This window comes from Salvelinus sp. IW2-2015, linkage group LG36 (genome assembly GCF_002910315.2).
Source record: "Salvelinus sp. IW2-2015 linkage group LG36, ASM291031v2, whole genome shotgun sequence".
Classification (NCBI taxonomy): domain Eukaryota; kingdom Metazoa; phylum Chordata; class Actinopteri; order Salmoniformes; family Salmonidae; genus Salvelinus; species Salvelinus sp. IW2-2015.
The window spans coordinates 23015792-23036988 of NC_036875.1; the positions used below are offsets into that span (position 1 = coordinate 23015792).

Below are 21197 nucleotides of genomic sequence, written 5' to 3' on the forward strand. Positions count from 1 at the left end.
GCACCAAAGTACGTTCATCTCTAGGAGACAAAACGCATCTCCTTGCGGAGTGGTTGACGGCTGCGTGGTCACATGGTGTTTATACTTGTGTACTATTGTTTGTACAGATGAACATGGTACCTTCAGGCATTTGGAAATTGCTCCCAAGGATGAACCAGACTTGTGGAAGTCAACTTTTTTTTTCTGAGGTCTTGGCTGATTTCTTTTGATTTCCCATGATGTCAAGCAAAGAGGCACTGAGTTTGAAGGTAGGCCTTGAAATACATCCCCAGGTACACCTCCAATGTACTCAAATGATGTAAATAGCCTAACAGAAGCTTCTAAAGCCATGACATCATTTTCTGGAATTGTCCAAGTTGATTAAAGGCACAGTCAATTTATTGTATCTAAACCTCTGACCAACTGGAATTGTGATACAGTGAATTGTAAGTGAAATAATCTGTCTGTAAACAATTGTTTGAAAAAATTACGTTGTCATGCACAAAGTAGATGTCCTAACAAACTTGCCAAATTAACAAGACATTTGTGGAGTGGTTGAAAAACGAGTTTTAATGACTCCAACCTAAGTGTATGTAAACTTCCGACTTCAACTGTATATAAGGTTCCACAGTTGACAGTGCATGTCAGAGCAAAAACGAAGCCATGAGGTCGAGAAATTGTCCGTGGAGCTCTGATACAGGATTGTGTCGAGGCACAATCTGGGAGGGTACCAAAACACTTCTGCAGCATTGATGGTCCCAAGAAACACAGTGGCTTCCATCAGTCTTAAATGGAATAAGTTTGGAACCACCAAGACTCAGACAGGGCTCTAGAGTTCCTCTGTGGAGACAACAAAGGAGTGGCAGGTATTTGCCCCGGTGATGCGTTGTGCAGACCGCACCACCCTCTGGAGAGCCCTGTGGTTGTGGGTGGTGCAGTTGCCGTTCCAGGCAGTGATACATCCTGACAGGATGCTCTCAATTGTGCATCTGTAAAAGTTTGTGAGGGTTTTAGGTGACAAGCCACATTTCTTCAGCATTTTGAGGTTGAAGAGCACTTTTGCGTTTTCTTCACAATGCTGTCTGAGTGGTTGGACCATTTCAGTTTGTCCCGTGATGTGTACGCAGAGGAACTTAACACTTTCCACCTCCACTGCGGTCCCATCAATGTGGATAGGGGGTGCTCCCTCTGCTGTTTCCTGAAGTCCACGATCATCGCCTTAGTTTTGTTGACTTTGAGTGAGAGGTTATTTCCTGCACCACACTCCCAGAGCCCTCACCTCCTCCCTGTAGGCTGTCTCATCGTTGTTGGTAATGAAGCATACTACTGTTGTGTTGTCTGCAAACTTGATGATCGAGTTGGCCACGCAGCATGGGTGAACAGGGAGTACAGGAGGGGCTGAGAACGCACCCTTGTGGGGCCCCTGGTTGAGGTTCAGCAAAGTGGAGGTGTTGTTTCCTACCTTCACCACCTTGGGGCGGCCCGTCAGGAAGTCCAGGACCCAATTGCACAGTCGAGGTTGAGACCCAGTGCCTCAAGCCTAATGATGAGCTTAGAGGGTACTATGGTGTTGAATGCTGATCTGTCGTCAATGAACAGCATTCTTACATAAGTATTTATCTTGTCCAGATGGGATAGGCAGTGTGCATTGTGAAGGCGATTGCATGATCTGTGGACCCATTGGGGCGGTATGCAAATTGAAGTGGGTTTAGGGTGACAGGTAAGGTGGAGGTGATATGATCCTTGACTAGTCTCTCAAAGTACTTCATGATGACAGAAGTGAGTGCTACGGGGCGATAGTCATTTAGTTCAGTTACCTTTGCCTTCTTGGGTACAGCAACAATGGTGGCAACATGAAGCATGTGGGGACAGCAGACTGGGATAGGGAGAGATTGAATACGTCTGTAAACACACCGTTTTTACTCTGTAAAAACACACATCTATACTGGTCTGCACATGCTCTGAGGACGCGGCTAGGAATGCCGTCTGGGCCGGCAGCCTTGCGAGGGTTAACACGTTTAAGCGTCTTACTCACGTCGGCCACGGAGAAGGAGAGCCCACAGTCCTTGGTAGCGGGCCGCGTCGGTGGCACTGTATTATCCTCAAAGAGGGCAAAGAAGGTGTTTAGTTTGTCTGGAAGCAAGACGTCGGTGTCCGTGACATGGCTGGTTTTCTTTTTGTAGTCCGTGATTGTCTGTAGACTCTACCACATATGTCTTGTGTCCGAGCCGTTGAATTCGACTCCACTTTGTCTCTATACTGACATTTAGCTTTTTTGATTGCCTTGCGGAGGGAATAACTACACTGTTTGTATTCGGTCATATTCCCAGTCACCTTTCCATGGTTAAATGCGGTGGTTCGCAATTTCAGTTTTGCTCGAATGCCGCCATCTTTCCACAGTTTCTGGTTAGGGCAGTTTTAATAGTCACAGTGGGTACATCTCCTATGAACTTCCTTATAAACTCACTCACCGAATCAGCGTATAATCAATATTATTCTCTGAGGCTACTCGGAACATGTCCCAGTCTGCGTGATCAAAATAATCTTGAAGCGTGGATTCCGATTGGTCGAACCAGCGTTGAATAGTCCTCATCATGGGTACATCCTGTTTAAGTTTCTGCCAATAGGAAGGGAGAAGCAAACTGGAGTCGTGGTCAGATTTGCTGAAAGGAGAGCAAGGGAGGGCCTTGTATGCATCGTGGAAGTAGCAGAGTAGCAGTGATCCAGTGTTTTGCCAGCGCGAGTGCTCCAATCAATATGCTGATAGAATTTAGGTAGCCTTGTTCTCAAATTTGCTTTGTTAAAATCCCCAGCTACAATAATGCAGCCTCAGGATTTATGGTTTCCAGTTTGCATAAAGTGCAGTGAAATTCCTTGAGGGCCATTGTGGTATCGGCTTGAGGTGGGATATACACGGCTGTGACAATAACCAACGAGAATTCTCGAGATAATACGGTCGGCATTTGATTGTGAGGAATTCTAGGTCAGGTGAACAAAAAAACTTAGAGTTCCTTTTTTGTTGTTACAATTACACCATGAGTTAATCATGAAACATACATCTCCGCCCTTCTTCTTCCCGGAGATATGTTTATTTCTGTCGGCGAGACGCAGAAAAAATCACAGGTCTGTACTGACTCCGACAGCATATCCCGAGAGAGCCATGTTTACGTGAAACAGAGTATGTTACAATCCCTGATGTCTCTCTGGAAAGCAACCCTTGCCTAATTTCGTTTACCTTGTTATCTAGAGACTGGACATTAGCGAGTAATATACTCCTAAGCAGTGGGTGGTTGTCGCGCCTCCGAAGTCTGACCAGAAGATCACTGCACCTGTACATAGCTCATCTGTAAACAGCCCATCCAATCTACCTCATCCCCATACTGTATTTATTTATTTATCTTGCTCCTTTGCACCCCAGTATCTCAACTTGCACATTCATCTTCTGCACATCCTACCATTCCAGTGTTTAATTGCTATATTGTAATTCATTTGCCACCATAGCCTATTTATTGCCTTACCTCTCTTATCCTACCTCATTTGCACATGCTGTATATAGACTTTTCTACTGTATTATTTATTGTATGTTTGTTTATTCCATGTGTAACTCTGTGTTGTTGTATGTGTCGAACTGCTTTGCTTTATCTTGGCCAGGTCGCAGTTGCAAATGAGAACTTGTTCTCAACTAGTCTACCTGGTAAAAATAAGGTGAAATAAAAAATAAATAAACAAAGAAGGCCACTCCATTTTCCTCTTCTGCGGCGACGTTGTTTTGGGTCAGCCTCTGGAATCAGTTCAAATGCCCTGGGTGGTTCGGACAAAGGATCCGCTTCGGGAATGTCGTATTCCTGGTCGTAGTGCTGGGAAGTTGGCATCGCTTGATATCCAATAGTTCTTCCCGGCTATATGTAATAACACTTAAGATTTTATGGGCTAACAATGTAAGAAATAATACATAAAAATAAAAAAATACTGCAAAGTTTCCGAACGATTAGAAGTGAGGAGGCCCTCTCTGTCGCCGCCATCTTGCCTTTTGTTTCTTTTCAGTAATAAGGCCTGATTCACGCAGTCTCCTCTGAACAGTTGATGTTGAGATGTGTCTGTTACTTGAACTCTGTGAAGCATTTATTTGGGCTGCAATTCTTGAGGCTGGTAACTCTAATGAACTTATCCTCTGAAGCGGAGGTAACTCTGGGTCTTCCTTTCTGTGGCGGTCCTCATGAGAGCCAGTTTCATAACAGCGCTTGATGGTATTTGCCACTGCACTTGTAGAAACTTTAAAAGTTCTTGAAATTTTCTGGATTGACTGACCTTCATGTCTTAAATAAATGATGGACTGTCGTTTTCTCTTGCTATTTGAGCTGTTCTTGCCAAAATAGGGCTATCTTCTGTATACCATCCCTACCTTGTCACAACACAACTGATTGGCTCAAATGCATTAAGAAAGAAAAAAATGCCACAAATTAACTTTTAAGAAGGCTGTTAATTACTGTTAATTGAAATGCATTCCAGGTGAATACCACATGAAACTGGTTGAAGAATGCCAAGAGTGTGCAAAGCTGTCATCAAGGCAAAGGGTGGCTACTTTGAAGAATCTCAAATATAAATATAGTTTTGATTTGTTTAACACTTTTTTGGTTACTACATGATTCCATATGTGTTATTTCATAGTTTTGATGTCTTCACTATTATGATACAATGTAGAAAATAGTAAAATAAAGAAAAACCCTTGAATGAGTAGGTGTGTCCAAACTTTTTACTGGTACTGTTTTGTTTTTTTTTTAATGTTTTTTTTATCCCATTTTCTCCCCAATTTTCGTGGTATCCAATCGCTAGTAATTACTATCTTGTCTCATCGCTACAACTCCCGTACGGGCTCGGGAGAGACGAAGGTCGAAAGCTATGCGTCCTCCGAAGCACAACCCAACCAAGCCGCACTGCTTCTTTAACACAGCGCGCCTCCAACCCGGTAGCCAGCCGCACCAATGTGTCGGAGGAAACACCGTGTACCTGGCCCCCTTGGTTAGCGCGCACTGCGCCCGGCCCGCCACAGGAGTCGCTGGAGCGCGATGAGACAAGGATATCCCTACCGGCCAAACCCTCCCTAACCCGGACGACGCTATGCCAATTGTGCGTCGCCCCACGGACCTCCCGGTCGCGGCCGGCTGCGACAGAGCCTGGGCGCGAACCCTAGACCACTGCGCCACCCGGGAGGCCCCACTGGTACTGTTTATATTTAAAATAATATATGGGGGATTGGAAAATATGCAGACAATTACACTGATAGAAGCCACAATCTATCTGCAATATTAAAGCTGATCTAACCCTTTAAAAAAAACGCTGAGCTGAGCGCCACTGTTGATGCGAGTCACATGAAAAAGGTCCTGACTTTTCAAAAATGTTCTTGGTTTCCGACCTTGTCAGGACATTCTGGTGACTTGTGGTCCTGATAATGAACACACACACACACGCCTCACCTCTATACACAAGCAGCTGGGCTCTCCCTTCTCAGTGACGACACACTCTCTTCCTGCTCCACAAAACACATTGGCACACACTTTACTCTTACTCTGCACCTCCTGAGGAAAGAGAAAACACACATTGTTAGTGCTGAAAACAAACACACAGCTTTGGCACATGAGCACACTGTCAGCACAAACACACACACAGATGGGTAGTATTTCTGTTACATGTATTTAAAAAGGTATTATAATTACTTCTGAGTATTCTGTATGTTGTATTGCACTGGGCTGAACTACATTCCAATGTATTTTGTAAGAAGATACCTTGGAAAGCTGTAATTTGTATCCTATTTCTTTATAGCTAACTAAATATAAATGTATAAATGTAAAAATGTATAATTTCAAAGAATGCTGTGTATTACTCGAATGATCTCCACCTCGAAACAAGGCCAATGACAATACCCAGTGTGCTTTGTAGTTGTTCATTTTCACATATACATTTTGGTAATTTAGCAGATGCTCTTATCCAGAGTGAAAACTCATTCAACCAAGGTATATAAACAACAACATATCACAGTCATAGAAAGTAAGAAGTTTCTGAAACCGTTAATGAGAATGTTGTTGCTGTTCTACAAAATACATGTATAGTAATTAAGTACAATACTTTGCAAAAGTATATTTTATTTTATTTTGATACATTGGTCTTTAGGGTCATTTGCAGTTGTATTTTGTAATATATGCACACACAGGACAAAATGCAGCATTTACATGTCTCAGACACAAGGCGCCACTGTTGCCCCATTCTCAGAAGAGCCAGTGTTCTTCAGAATAGAATTAGTGGTTTCACATGTAGGGTGAGGTTCAGTGGGCTCCTATCACACTCCCTATCAGGATACTATCAGTTTCGCTGACGCAATCACATGAAAGAGACAGCATAACTCAGAACCCCTCAGGAACCACAACAAAACATTCAGCACACACACACACACACACTGTAACAAATTGCTTGTGAATTTATAGCTAAAAATGTACAGCCATCTACTGGAATTATATATTAACGTACAGTACTGTAAAGAGCAACGCATTATGGGGGCTCAACGGCATTCCACGACACTGCTGTACAATTTTACAGTAAAGCACTGTATTACCTGTTCTGCTGTATATTCACAGCAACATACTGTGAATTATGGTGSATTATGGTAAAATGTTGTGGGAAGGGAAAGAATCGCTGGCTCCTTAACATATATAGAGCCGTGCCTTGTAAGGGGCTATATTTGTTGCACCTGTTAGTGAGAATACTGTACTAATTTAACTGATATGTGGTATTACTGGCCTAATAGGGGCAAACAAATATACAAACACACATGCTGATGACTGCCTTACTAGAGGGGCACAGTTTTTGTTACAAACTCCCAGAAGACACTGTGGCTATCTCATTGCCATGACAACGGGTAATTGTCCTTAAATGGGGCCAAGGCAGTTCCCTTCCAACAGAGCACAGACAGGTTCTCTCCAACTCTACCTGAGTGAAGGTCTCTCACATTATTCGTGTTTGTGGCAGCTGTTAGTTACCATGTCAACTACGTCATGCTCACCTCAAGAAACAACATAGTGTAAACAGGAAGTGGCCTGCTGTAAAAACCTTAGCCAACACAATGTGGCGATAGGGACAATTCTTATATTAGTAATAAGTCAGTTAAGAACAAATTCTTATTTACAATGACAGCCTACAACAGCCAAACCTGGACCAATTGTGTGCCACCCTATGGGACTCCCAATCACAGCCGGTTGTGATACATCCTGGATTTGAACCAGGGTGTCTGTAGTGACACCTCTAGCACTGAGATGCAGTGCCTTAGACCGCTGCGCTACTCGGAAACTTGAGTGTAGTGTACTGATTCGTGATGGCATCATTAAAAGTGTGTGTGTGGGGGTTGGTTCTTCTATCCCTGTGGGGACCAAAAATCTCCAAAAGTCCCCACAAGGATAGTTAAACAAGGAAAATGTCTCCCTTGTGGGGACATTTCCCACATCCCCATGAGGACAAAGGCAATTTTAAGCTGATGTGTTAGGCTTAGGTTTACAATTAGGGTTAGAAATAACATAAGGGTAAGGGGTTAGTGGTTAGGTTTGGGTTACAGTTAGGGTTAAGTTAAGGGTTAGGGGTTAGGGACAATATGATCCTTAATGTAAATACATTCTAGGTCGCCACAAGGATAGAAGAGCTGTGTGTGTGTGTGAATAGTAGGAAAATACTAACTGTATATGTATTCTGTGGAAAAGATATGACCTCATACAGAACACACACTAACAGTCTTTGGTTTTGTTCATTCTCTTTATACTTTTAAATGTTTCTCTTGCTCTTTCTTTCCGTTGTTTCTCTGTTTCTGTGCCTTTGTCTCTCCTGAAACAACGGCAGTATACTTGCCAAGTCCAGTTCACATGAGCAACAGGCCAGCCAATCACCAGCTGCCAAGCACAGCTCTGGGAGTAGCTTTACAGCCCTCCCAACTACCCCCTCCCTCCTCATTTTCACTGTGTGTGTGAGTGTGTGTGTGTGTTTAAAACAGGGTGTATCCACATCTGGAGTCTGAGCTGTGTTTTCCTTTGGGCCCGTTCCCATGGTCTATGTAATTCTTACCCCACCCCTTCCTCGGGTCCCCTGTTCTTCGCTCTCCTCCCTCCCCTGTGTGTTGTGTTAGCGCGTGTGTGTGAGTGAGTCATGGAATGTGGGAGAAATCCCTGAAGGCTCCTGTGACCTGCCATCTCTCCAATCAGCTTTCAGGAAGCTAATGACAGGCTAACATGGAGGTCATATGGGGGCAATACAGCCTGTTGTAGTGTACCAACTACTGACCCTTACCCGAGAGAGAGAGGAGGGGGCTAAACAGCCTATTGTAGTGTACCAACTACTGACCCTTACCTGAGAGGCAACCAGTCTGTTCGTTTGGTGGAAAGGCATACACACACACACACACACAACACACCACACACACACAACACACACACACACAACACACACACACACACACACACACACCACACACACACACACACACACACACACACACACACACACACACACAACCCTGTTTGGTGTAAAAGTTAAAACACACTCACACATCCCCCCTTCCACACAAACCACAGCTGAGGTCATACTATAATACTTCTTCAAATGCCTCCCTGAGGGTTGGTGGAGTAGTGGTCCATTCAAACAGTTAGCTACAGATGGCCAGAGACCAGAGAGAGGAGCCTGTTGAAACCTGCAGTCTCTCTCTCTGATAACCCTAGCAGAGTAATGGATGTGCTGCTGTTGCTTAGTTTAATCTAGCTCCAGCTACACCTCTCCAAATATCACCTGCAGGACCAGCTTTCATTTTAGCTAAGAGAGAACAGTTTTTGTTCTACCAGCTCTGAATGGGGAGTTTCTATGGTGACTGGGGATGCAAGGTTCAGAGAGACGCATGTCTTACTGTACTATTGACAGGGAGAAGGTCAAGCATCACCTAGGATTACAGTCATACCAGAAAGATATACATTCATGTACACAACTAGCATACACATGCAAGCATGCACACACACACTGAGGCTCTTAAAATATTGGGTTAAGTAATGGCCTTTGTTTATTTGAACTGATAACGTAAAACATAATCTGTCCAATCTGAGCCAATAGCAGCCAAGAGCTGTCTGGGTGGGATTAATGATTGGCCAATATTAAACCCCAACTGAGCCAATCGGAAACCAGAGCTGTCTGAGTGTGATTAATGATTTGCTTATGAATGTGTATTGATCAGCCTTTAAACATTTTGAGGCACTACAATCTCACTAATCCCTTCCTTCATATCTCTCTCTATCTCCAGGTGAGGGAAGTGTATTCAGACATCACAGCTCTTCTCTACCATTCTCTGTCACTCTATAAGCCATGTAATACATTTTTATTAAAAATGAAAAGATGAAATGTCTGGAGTCAGTAAGTATTCAACCCCTTTGTTATGGCAAGCCTAAATAAATTCAGGACTAAATATTTGCTTAACAAGTCAAATAATAACTCACACCTACCTATCCTGATTTTTGAATGACTATCTCATCTTTGTACCCAACATGTACATTTATGTGTAAGGTCCCGCAGTGGATTTTTAAATATTTTTCTCCCCAATTTCGTGATATCCAATTACGATCTTGTCTCATTGCTGCAACTCCCCAACGGGCTCAGGAGAGGCGAAGGTCGAGTCAAGCATCCCTCGAAACACCAAACCGCTCTTTTTAACACCCGCTCGCTTAACCCGGAAGCCAGCCGCACCAATGTGTTGGAGGAAACACTGTTCAACTGATGACCGATATCAGCCTGCAGGCGCCGGCCCGCCACAAGGAGTCGCTAGAGCGCGATGAGCCAAGTAAAGTCCCCACAGCCAAACCCTAACCCGGACGGCGCTGGGCCAATTGTGTGCCACCCTATGGGACTCTCGGTCATGACCGATTGTGACACTGCCCGGGATCGGACACAGTTTCAACCACGAAGACCCTGGAGGTTTTCCAATGCCTCGCAAAGAAGGGTAGATGTAGATGGGTAAAAATACAAATAAATCAGACATTGAATATTCCTTTGAACATGTTGAAGTTATTAATTACACCTTGCATGGTGTACCAATACACCCAGTCACTACAAAGATACAGGCATCCTTCCTAACTCAGTTGCTGGAGAGGAAGAATACCTCTCAGGGATTTCACCATGAGGCCAATGGTGACTTAAAAATATAATGCCTGTGATAGGAGAAAACTGAGGATGGATCAACAACATTGTAGTTACTTCACAATACTAACCTAATTGACAGAGTGAAAAAAATGATGCCTGTACAGAATAAGAATATTCCAAAACATGCATCCTGTTTGCAATAAACACCAAAGTAAAACTATAAAACAATGTGGCAAAGAAATGTACTTTATGTCTTGAATACAAAATACAAAGTGTTATGTTTAGGACAAATCCAACACAACACATCACTGAGTGCCACTCTTCATAGGAAGAAAAAGAGTGATGGGAGGAGGGGACAGAGAGGGAGAAGTGATAGGAATTGAGCAGCAGAAAAAGAGTCAGAAACTGGAAGAAAAAGTGGGGATGGGTGAGAGGTCTGAACTTTACTTTATGTCCTGAACACAAAGAGTTATGTTTGGGGGAAATCCAATACAACATGTCACAGAGTACCACTCTTCATATTTTCAAGCACGGTGGTGGCTGCATCATGTTATGGGTATTTTTTAAATTTAACTAGGCAAGTCTGTTAAGAATAAATTCTTATTTTCAATGACAGCCTAGGAACAGTGGGTTAACTGCCTTGTTCAGGGGCAGAATGACAGATTTTTACCTTGTCAACTCCAGGATTTGATCTTGCAACCTTTCGGGTTACTAGTCCAACACTCTAACCACTAGGCTACCTGCCACCCCATGCTTGTCATCGGCAAGGAATGGGGAGTTTTTTAGGATAAAAATAAACAGAATAGAGCTAAGCACAGGTAAAATCCTAGAGGAAAACCTGGTACAGTCGGCTTTTCAACAGACACTGGGAGACAAATTCACAATACAGGTGTGGAAAGCTCTTAGAGACTTATCCAGAAAGACTCACAGCTGTATTCACTGCCAAAGGGTATTCTAACATGTAAGGACTCAGGGGTGTGAATACTTATGTAAATTAGATATTGCTGTATTTAATTTTCAATACATTTGCAGAAATGTCTAAAAACATGTTTTCACTTCGTCATTATGGGTTATTGTGTGTAGATGTGTGAGAGAAAAAAATATTGAATACATTTTGAATTCAGGTTGTCATGTAATAAAATGTGGAATAAGTCGAGGGGTATGAATACTTTCTGAAGACACCGTATGCCCATATAAAATATATAAGTAATATACATACAGTACCAGTCAAAGTTTGGAAACACCTACTCATTCCAGAGTTTTTCTTTATTTTTACTATTTTCTACATTGTAGAATAATAGTGAATACATCAAAACTATGAAATAACACATATGGAATCATGTAGTAACCCAAAAAATGTTAAACAAATCTAAATATATTTTATATTTGAGATTCTTCAAAGGAGCCACGCTTTGTGGGGCATCAGTCTTCATAATAATGTTCATTGACGAAACGTGATGTGTGAAGAGGTGATCTCTGTAGTAATGTTAATGCAAGTATGAATTAATGATTAATATGAACATTTACCGTTCTCACTCCAGGAGTGGATTTTCTTTCTTTTTTTGCAGAGTTCACAACCTACTACACTTGTGAGAAACAAGTTTTGGTTTATTTAATAAATAACCATCATTTTTTCATTGTCTTATATTTGGAGTGCTCAGTGTGAGCAATGAGACTGTCTGGTTTCTCTGTCCTGATAATGTTGAGGGAGCGCGCTCCTGAGCATGTGTCTGGTTTCTCTGTCCTGATAATGTTGAGGGAGCGCGCTTCCTGAGCATGTGGTCTGTTTCTGCTGTCCTGAGCATGTGTCTGGTTTCTCTGTCCTGATAATGTTGAGGGAGCGCACTCCTGAGCATGTGTCTGGTTTCTCTGTCCTGATAATGTTGAGGGAGCGCACTCCTGAGCATGTGTCTGGTTTCTCTGTCCTGATAATGTTGAGGGAGCGCCTCCTGAGCATGTGTCTGGTTTCTCTGTCCTGATAATGTGAGGGAGCGCGCTCCTGACATGTGTCTGGTTTCTCTGTCCTGATAATGTTGAGGGGCGCGCTCCTGATCATGTGTCTGGTTTCTCTGTCCTGATAATGTTGAGGGAGCGCGCTCCTGATCATGTGTCTGGTTTCTCTGTCCTGATAATGTTGAGGGAGCGCGCTCCTTAGCACGCATAGCAGTACCTGGCCAACTGCTCGGAAATGTAGCAAAGTGTTTTTTTAACATCCATTGCGAATTATAATATATTATAATTAGAGTTCCTCACAGTAAGCTATTTAAAAATAATATGAAAAAAACAACCATTCAGGTTTCAAACAATTAAGTTTGTTTTCAAAATGCATTTTGCCTCAAGCTCACATTGTAAAGTGGTGGGTGAAGCACTAAAAGCACATGTTCTATTCCAGCAGCAACAAGCTGAGGAGCTGCAGGAGAAATCCAGCTCAAAATAGGCTCTGTATGCTGCACCTGTGTGATAGTTGTGTTGGATAAATGATACATGATGAAAATACACACAGGCCAATTTTATTCCACTAAATTATGCAAATTGACCTATAGATCGATAAGCATGATGGTCAAATGTATTTACATCGACTGGTATTTACAACAATGAATAAAAAGCATTATTTTGCAATGGGATTTATTTTTCACCCGGTCATTTTTTGGCCGGCAACAGTTTTATTTATTGGCTTAAAAAAAAAATCTCTAAAATCAGCAATTGCCGGCTAACGGAAACCCTGGTAGCCTGCGCGCATGCAAACCCAGATCATTAGAGCAGGAAGTATGATATAATGTAGCACCATAAAAGCACCGCATATGGAATGGGAGGTGACGTAGTAAGAAGAAACCAGTGTACACCCACACTTCAAAGTGGGGGTTTAATTTCATAAAATGGGATTACTTCTGCGACTGGTTTACTTTCTCGTTGCGTGTAAAGATGCATGTGCGTCCACGTGTGCATATTTGTGTGTAATGATCCACTGAGTCAGCAGTTGGATTGATGCTTCCTGTTGTGGGGTCACTTTACAACCTCCATTAGTCCCATCCCAGGATGCACCACTGCACTCATTAGCATACAGAACATTGATAGCCAGTTTAAAGCAAGGATAAACCCATCCCCCGACTCCTTCTCTGCTCCCTCTCTTTTCACCTGCAACAGAATCTGTAACTACCTTTTAAACAACAGTATTGCTAACAGCAACCACAGTAAAAGGTCAGTGAGATTAGTGTTAATAATCAATGCTATACTTAAGCAATAAGGCATGACGGGGTGTGGTATATATGGCCAATATACCAGGGCTAAAGGCTGTTCTTACGAACAATGCAACGCGGAGTGCCTGGATACAGCCGTTAGTCGTGGTACTGTATATTGGCCATATACCACAAACCCCCAAGGTGCCTTATTGCTATTATAAACTGGTTACCATCGTAATTAGAGCAGTAAAAATAAATGTTTTGTCATACCCGTGGTATAAGGTCTGATATACCACGGATGTCAGCCAAATCAGCATTCAGTGCTCGAACCACCCAGTTTATAATTTGAATTAACAAACCAATGCCCATACACATACACCCCTTTACAGAAATGTGTAAGGGGAGTTTAAACGTAATGGCTCACAGACTCTCTGCAACTCACCATGGATGACATCATGCCTATACACCCCTCCCAATGAAACATTCATAGCTCTCAGACACATGTTTCTTATTAAACTCCAACAGGGAAGGGGTGGAAAAAGGAGAGCGAGGGAAAAAAGAGCATGAAGGAAAGGTACTGTACATACTGTAGGGAACAAGAGAGGGTAAGAATATGAATAAAAGGGAGCGTGACAAAATAATCTGAAGAGAGAGGGAGAAAGAGGAAGGGAAAAGAGTCAGACCAAGAGGGGAAGAGATAACAAGTAGAGATTGGTTGGGTGCTCAACTGTGCCTCTGTCAAGGTCTACTGGGGTTTCTCCGGAGCCAAAATCTCATAAATATCTGGGTAAGAGGGTATCTGGGTAAGAGGGACGTTCCCCCAAACTCCCTCCTCAGTCCCCGTTTCCTATATCCCTCCCCTCCCTGCTTCTCTACACAACTCCCAGCCTCCCCAGGGTTGTCCTAGCCTATGCACACAACTCAGACCCAGTCCAAAGGCCAGTCCAAACCAGGCCAGAGAGAAAGAGAGAGAGAAGAGAGCAGAGCACCTCTCTCCTCGGCTAAGGGACACATTGGAGGATAGCCCAGAGGAAAAAATACTTTACAGCAGTTTTAATTAGAACGTTTTATAATAATTTGGAGGAATATTTTTTCTACAATGCCAAGTCCTTAATTTCTAAATGTCTACTTTTAATTATCCAGAAACAGACCTGTATCCTACAAAGACTGCATATGGATCTTCACACTTTTCAGCCTAAGTTCCAACTAATCAGGCTTCCATCATCCCTTTACTCCACTGAGTTCAATTTAAAGGAGTTATGGGAGTTATGGAGGGAACCCCTGCTGAGCAACCAGTAGTGAACTGAAATGACCTGCAGTGCATTAGACACCACACTACAGCATGACAGGGATTTCTCATCCTCCTCTGAGATGAAACGCCTGGTTCCTATTCCATGCATTTATATTGGAGTGAGAGAGGAGTGACCAGTATGTAGCTGTGATGAGGAAACAGGATGATATAAGGAACAGTTACAGAGAAAAACAACATCCATACACACAGGCTCTCTGGTAGTCTTTGTTCCATACACATTGGCCGTGTCCGAATATTTGTACTTGCGTTCTAAATAGTAGACATTTTGGGTATATGAAATAAAACATTTTAAATGAAATAAAACATTTTCAGTATGTGTCACGTCTACTCCCGCTCCTCCCCGCTGGCAGTAGATGTCGCCGGTATACTAACCATCAGTACTGGCATCCATCATTACGCGCACCTGCACGTCATCATGAGGCACACCTGGACTCCATTACCTCACTTATTACCTTCCCTATATCTGGCACACCCTTATGTTCTTTCCCCATTCAGTATTGTGTCTGTGTCTAGGTAAATACGCCACTACTATGTTGTTTTGGTCCATGTTTGTTGGTTTATTAAATGTGCCACCTGCTTCTCGACTCTTAGCGTCTTCATTACAATATGCTTTAAATACCAGGATGTCATACTCATTTAGGCTTTTCAGCTAGTAGAATTCACTGGACATTATTGAGGAAATTGCACACAATTGCACATTAGACTACACATCTCAGTATGTATGAGACAGTATGTTGAATTGTTTTGCTTACTGCATTCATTTTTACTAAACAATACGTTCTAAATAGTATGCAGTACGATTAGCACATAGTATGTCATTTTAGGAAGTAGTAGGCAAGACAGACTTCGGACAAGGCCACAGACCGGTGTTTGTGTCTGGTTCTCTAGCCAAACGGAGGGAGAGAAAATACCATCTTGTATTGATCTGTATTTGTTTCTTGGAGATGTCGTTTTCTTATATACGTATCTGGAATGGAATCCTTTGTGATGTCATTATAAAGCTGCACATTCCATATCCCGTAAGTCCATGAGATTCAAGATCATGTCAAAAAGGAAAGGAAAACAAAGACAAATGGAGAGAGAGGGTGAGAAGGGGGAAAGAGAGAAAATAATTGGTTGAGAGAGAGAAAGAGAGCAAGGGTGAAAGAGAGAAAGGGTGAGAAAGGGGTAGGGAGAGAGAGAGAGAGAGAGAGGTAGGGTGAGAGAGCGAGAGAAAGAGGGAGGGAGAAAGAGGGAGGGAGAGAGAATGCGAGAGAGATAAAAGCAGGGGGAGAGAGCTGTAGAAAGGGAGAGAGAAAAAGAAATAGCAAAGGAAATAGTGAGAAGAGTGTTAGTCAGGAAGTTGTCATGGCCTGAGCTTATAGGCACATCTGCTGGCTGTTACAATGTCACCAAGAAAATAAAGTCACTAAAACAGAGTGCCACCAATTGGCCCAGCGTCGTCCTGGTTAGGGGAGGGTTTGGCCGGCAGGGATGTCCTTGTCCCATCTCGCACTAGCGACTCCTGTGGCAGGCCAGGCGCAGTGCATGCTGACACGGTCGCCAGCTGTACGGCGTTTCCTCCGACACATTGGTGCGGCTGGCTTCCGGGTTAAGTGGGCATTGTGTCAAGAAGCAGTGTGGCTTGGTTGGGTTGTGTTTCGGAGGACGCAAGGCTCTCGAACTTCACCTCTCCCGAGTCCGTACAGGAGTTGCAGCGATGAGACAAGACTGTAACTACCAATTGGATACCACGAAATTGGGCAGAAAAACAAAACCAGAGTGCCACCACCGCCCTACCTAACCCAGTTGGCACATGGCACAGTCAGGACAATGACACCTCTGTCCTGTTGCCTCCATTTCCATTGCTAAATCCAAGGAGGAGGCTTCTCTTTCTTTCTCTGTCCATCTCTCTCATGCTGATTTTGTGTTCCACTTTCATTATCCATACCCTCACCTTTCCTTCTTTCCTGTATCCCTCTTTATGTGAAAATCTCTTCTTTCTGTTGTAAATGATCCTTTCTCTCCTTCCCAGCTCACCACCCTGCCCCTCTCTCCCTTATCCTCCCTTCTCAATCCCTCTCTCTCTCTCCCTCTCTCTCCACCCCACTTCTCTCCCTGCCTGTTCTTGGCAGCCCTCCAGTCTGTCTGGGTGGGAGGGCTCAGACCCAGGCCCAGACCAGAGGAATTGTTAGTTTCCCTGCCCCAGACACTACTCCCTCCATGGGGCCATAGTCAGGGCTAATGGCTGAAAGTGTGTTTGGCAAAGGAAGTGGGCCTGTTTGCAGACCTCTACAGTATAGGATGGGATATGTAGAATGGACAGACATTTTGGGGACTGGAATGTTCAGATGCATGTTGGAGACCACTGTTATCATCAAAGTTCAATACACTGTGTCAATTCAAGTGTTCCGCCGAGTCGGATAGGTCCGTGTCCATTTTCTACATTGAAGTATTGTGTCATAAACCATTTCATATTGAAGCTGCATTGAAATTAGGCTGTGTGTGTGTGTATTTTGTGTGTCTCCCAAGGCTCTGCTTGGTATTAATTGCCCGCCAATTTGGGCCCGATGTTTGGGCATGCTGCCAAGTGCTATCTTTGTGCCTGGTCCTATCCCATGACACACACACACACACACACACGAGATGAAGAGAGATGGAGCTAGCTACAGAAAAGAGAGGCTAGAGAGAGAGAGGATGGTGTTATAAAGCAACCATAGAAGGCAGTGAGGCATGACGTCTTTGTACTGTGTGTCCGCGTGTGCGTGTGTTTCCGTGTCTCTGTGTCTCTGATGAGGATAAGAGAGCAGTACAGCTGGTTAATGAGGATTCCTTTCATGACTAGACAAGAGTGAGGAGATCACACAACATGGCCATAAAACACTGGCACACACTCTGTCTGTCTCAATTCAAAGGGCTTTATTGGCATGGGAAACATACGTTTACATTGCCAAAGCAAGTGAAATAGATAACAAACAAAAGGGAAATAAACAATAAAAAATGAACAGTAAACATTACACTCACAAAAGTTTCAAAGGAATAGAGACATTTCAAATGTCATATTATGTCTATATACAGTGTTGTAACGATGTGCTAATGTGACCCGATTCAGGAAACTAGGCGTATGTCGCAAGTCACGACTGTTTGAACGTAAAACATTTATTTTTATCAAAATGTGTTTCTTGGCAGAAATGCCTTCTCGAACATGTGAAGTTCATGTGCCTTAATATCAAACTTGTATTCCATCTGTAAATACAAATACAATTGTTAAACTACGATGTTAGCTAGCTAACGTTAGCTGGCTGGGTCGCTAGGTAACGCTGTGTATGATCTTATTCTTCGTATCTCAGACACATTTGCTTGACTAGTTATAGCCATAGAACCTACCTGCAGATTCAGGTAGGGTAGTAACGTCATGAGTTGAGATTATGGTCCATTGTTTAGCTAGCTAGCTACATGTCTTAACAAAAGACTCCATGCATTTTTGAACTCTCAACACCCGTTGAATATGTCCGGTGTCAGTAAACGTCGGCAACAAAGCATCATTCAATTGTTGCCAGCAGCACTGTTGCAGTCATCAATGCTCTTAAGCAGTCACCAAACTGCTTAACCAGCTCTGCTAGGGTGAGTAAAATGGTCAGAGTGGGGTGTTCTCTCATTATGTGTCTGGAAGTAGCTAGCCAATGTTAGCCAGTTAGCTTGGGTCCTTGACTGTGGTTGTGAGGTCAGAGCTTTCGGAACAACCCTACTTATTGGCCAGAGCGTCCAGCGTGCGCTCTGAACGCGAAACGCTCTGAATTTACGAACGGACAATCTGACAGCACAGTTAGGTACCAACGCTCTGGATAACATACCGTAACAGCCTAAATTTGTCAAAAATAGCCACAGTGGTCTATATCTCCCCTCAAGCCAATACCACAACGGCCCTCAAAGATCTTCACTGGACTTTTTGCAAATTGGAAACCACATATCCTGAGGCTGCATTTATTGTACCTGGGGATTTAAACAAAGCAAATTGGAGGAAAAGGCTCCTGAAATTCTATCAACAAAAATTGTAGACCTCCACAAGTCTGGTTCATCCTTGGGATCAATTTCCAAACGCCTGAAGGTACCACATTCATCTGTACAAACAATAGTATGCAAGTATAAACACTATGAGACCACGCAGCCGTCATACCGCTCAGGAAGAAGATGCGTTCTGTCTCCTAGAGATGAATGTACTTTGGTGCAAATCAATCCCAGAACAACAGCAAAGATGTGAAGATGCTGGAGGAAACAGGTACAAAAGTATCTATATCCACAGTAAAACGAGTCCTATATCGACATAACCTGAAAGGCCGCTAAGCAAGAAAGAAGCCACTGCTCCAAAACCACCATAAAAAAGCCAGACTACGGTTTGTAACAGCACATGGGGACAAAGATCGTACTTTTTGGAGAAATGTCCTCTGGTCTGATGACAAAATACAAAAATATAACTGTTTGGCCATATTGACCATCGTTTTGTTTGGAGGAAAAAGGGGGACGCTTGCAAGCTGAAGAACACCATCCCAACCGTGAAGCACGGGGGTGGCAGCATCATGTTGTGGGGGGTGCTTTGCTGCAGGAGGGACTGGTGCACTTCACAAAATAGATGGCATAATGAGGGGAAATTATGTGGATATATTGAAGAAACATCTCAAGACATCAGTCAGGAAGTTAAAGCTTGGTCGCAAATGGGTCTTCCAAATGGACAATGACCTCAAGCATACTTCCAAATGATACCAAATACTAATTGAGTGTATGTAAACTTCTGAACCACTGGGAATGTGATGAAAGAAACAAAAGCTGAAATAAATAATTCTCTACTATTATTCTGACATTTCATATGCTTAAAATAAAGTGGTGATCCTAACTGACCTAAGACAGGGAATTTTTACCAGGATTAAATGTCAGGAATTGTGAAAAACTGAGTTTAAATGAATTTGGCTAAGGTGTATGTAAACTTCCGACTTCAACTGAATATACTGTGCCCCTGTATCTTAGTCCAATGCCGCTCTGCCATATGTATATATTCTTAATCCATTCCTTACTTAGGTTTACGTGTATTTTGGGTATATGTTGTGAAACTGTTAGATATTACTTGTTAGATATTACTGCACTGTCGGAGCTTGAAGCACAAGCATTTCGCTACACCCGCAATAACATCTGCTAAACATGTGTATGTGACCAATACATTTGATTTGATTTGGCAGGAGGTTAGGAAGTGCAGCTCTCTCTCTCCATGTGTGTGTCTTTGCGTGCCTGCCTGCGTGCCTGCCTGCCTGCCTGCCTGCCTGCCTGCCTGCGTGCGTGCGTGCGTGTGTGTGCGCGCGCGTGTGAATGTAGAACTAGAACAATTAGAGCATTCCTGAGTAAAAATGACAGAGGACAGGCTGTACTGTACCCCATGTTCCAGCTCTGTTCACTCCTCCTTGGCATGGTATTTATAGCCCAGGCAGCACCTTCCAATGAGAGAACAGTCATCAACAGCTACACAGCATGGTGACTTGGAGGCAGCGACTCTGTCACTGTCAGCTCTAGTTAGGATATTACACATCAGCTTGGGAGGCAGTTCCTCTACTACAACTCTAAAGTAGCCTAATAAATGTAGTTTTGTGCATTGCTAGTCGCTAACATTAGTTATGTGATTCTATGACCAATAAACACAAGAACATGTATTTGTTTATACAGTAGATCAAGTGAAAAACTCATTGCAAACAATCAGTATTCTAACATTTTGATCCTATGTCCTACATCATGTCCTTCAGCTTTGAGAGTACACACTAAGAAAAGAGGATTCCTCGAGGGTTCTTTGGGAATTTCAGCCCTTCAATGGTTCTTTGCAGTTCACAAAAGGGTTCTTTGCTCTTTTAGTGATAATTAAAATATAGGGACGGCTGCTCATTAGAATAATTTGAGCCGTGTTTAGCACAAAGCTAAAAAAGCTTTTTGTGCAACCGTAATTGCGAGTATCATTCCAGTTGAACTAATCTGTTATGTTATGTGATTGCATGTTATATATGACAATATATAGTGATGGTGTCTTGGGTAATACTCATGTATGGCCTTGTGTTAATTGAGAATGGTTGACAATATCAATGGTTCTCAATTCTCTCCTTGGGGATCTCCAGCAGTTCAAGATTTAGCACACCTGATTGAACTTGTACATTGACATAACAATACCTATGGAATTTTGACAACATAATATGGATAACCAGACCAAAAAAATGTGGGATCTTCAAAAGGATCCATAAAGAACCTTTGGTATTGAGAATGGTTCTATAAAGAACTTTTCTTGCTAAAGAACCCTAAAAGGGTTGTAACCGTAGCGGAACCCTTATTGGTGCTATATAAACTCAGCAACACTCACCCTTTTTCAGGACCCTGTCTTTCAAAGATAATTCGTAAAAATCCAAATAACTTCACAGCTCTTCATTGTAAAGGGTTTAAACACTGTTTTCCATGCTTGTTCAATGAACCATAAACAATTAATGAACATGCACCTGTGGAACGGTCGTTAAGACACTAACAGCTTACAAACGGTAGGCAATTAAGGTCACAGTTATGAACACTTAGGA

At 42.9% G+C, this 21197-nt stretch overlaps 1 protein-coding gene across 1 annotated transcript in view; it reads right to left on the reverse strand.

Moving 5' to 3' along the window:
• LOC111959815 (follistatin-related protein 1) overlaps positions 1–21197 on the reverse strand; it is a 52002-nt gene that overhangs the window by 21477 nt on the left and 9328 nt on the right. The window contains exon 3 of the mRNA XM_023981614.2: positions 5454–5555. Within this exon, the coding sequence (XP_023837382.1) occupies positions 5454–5555 (102 nt within the window). The remainder of the gene's footprint in view (positions 1–5453; positions 5556–21197) is intronic.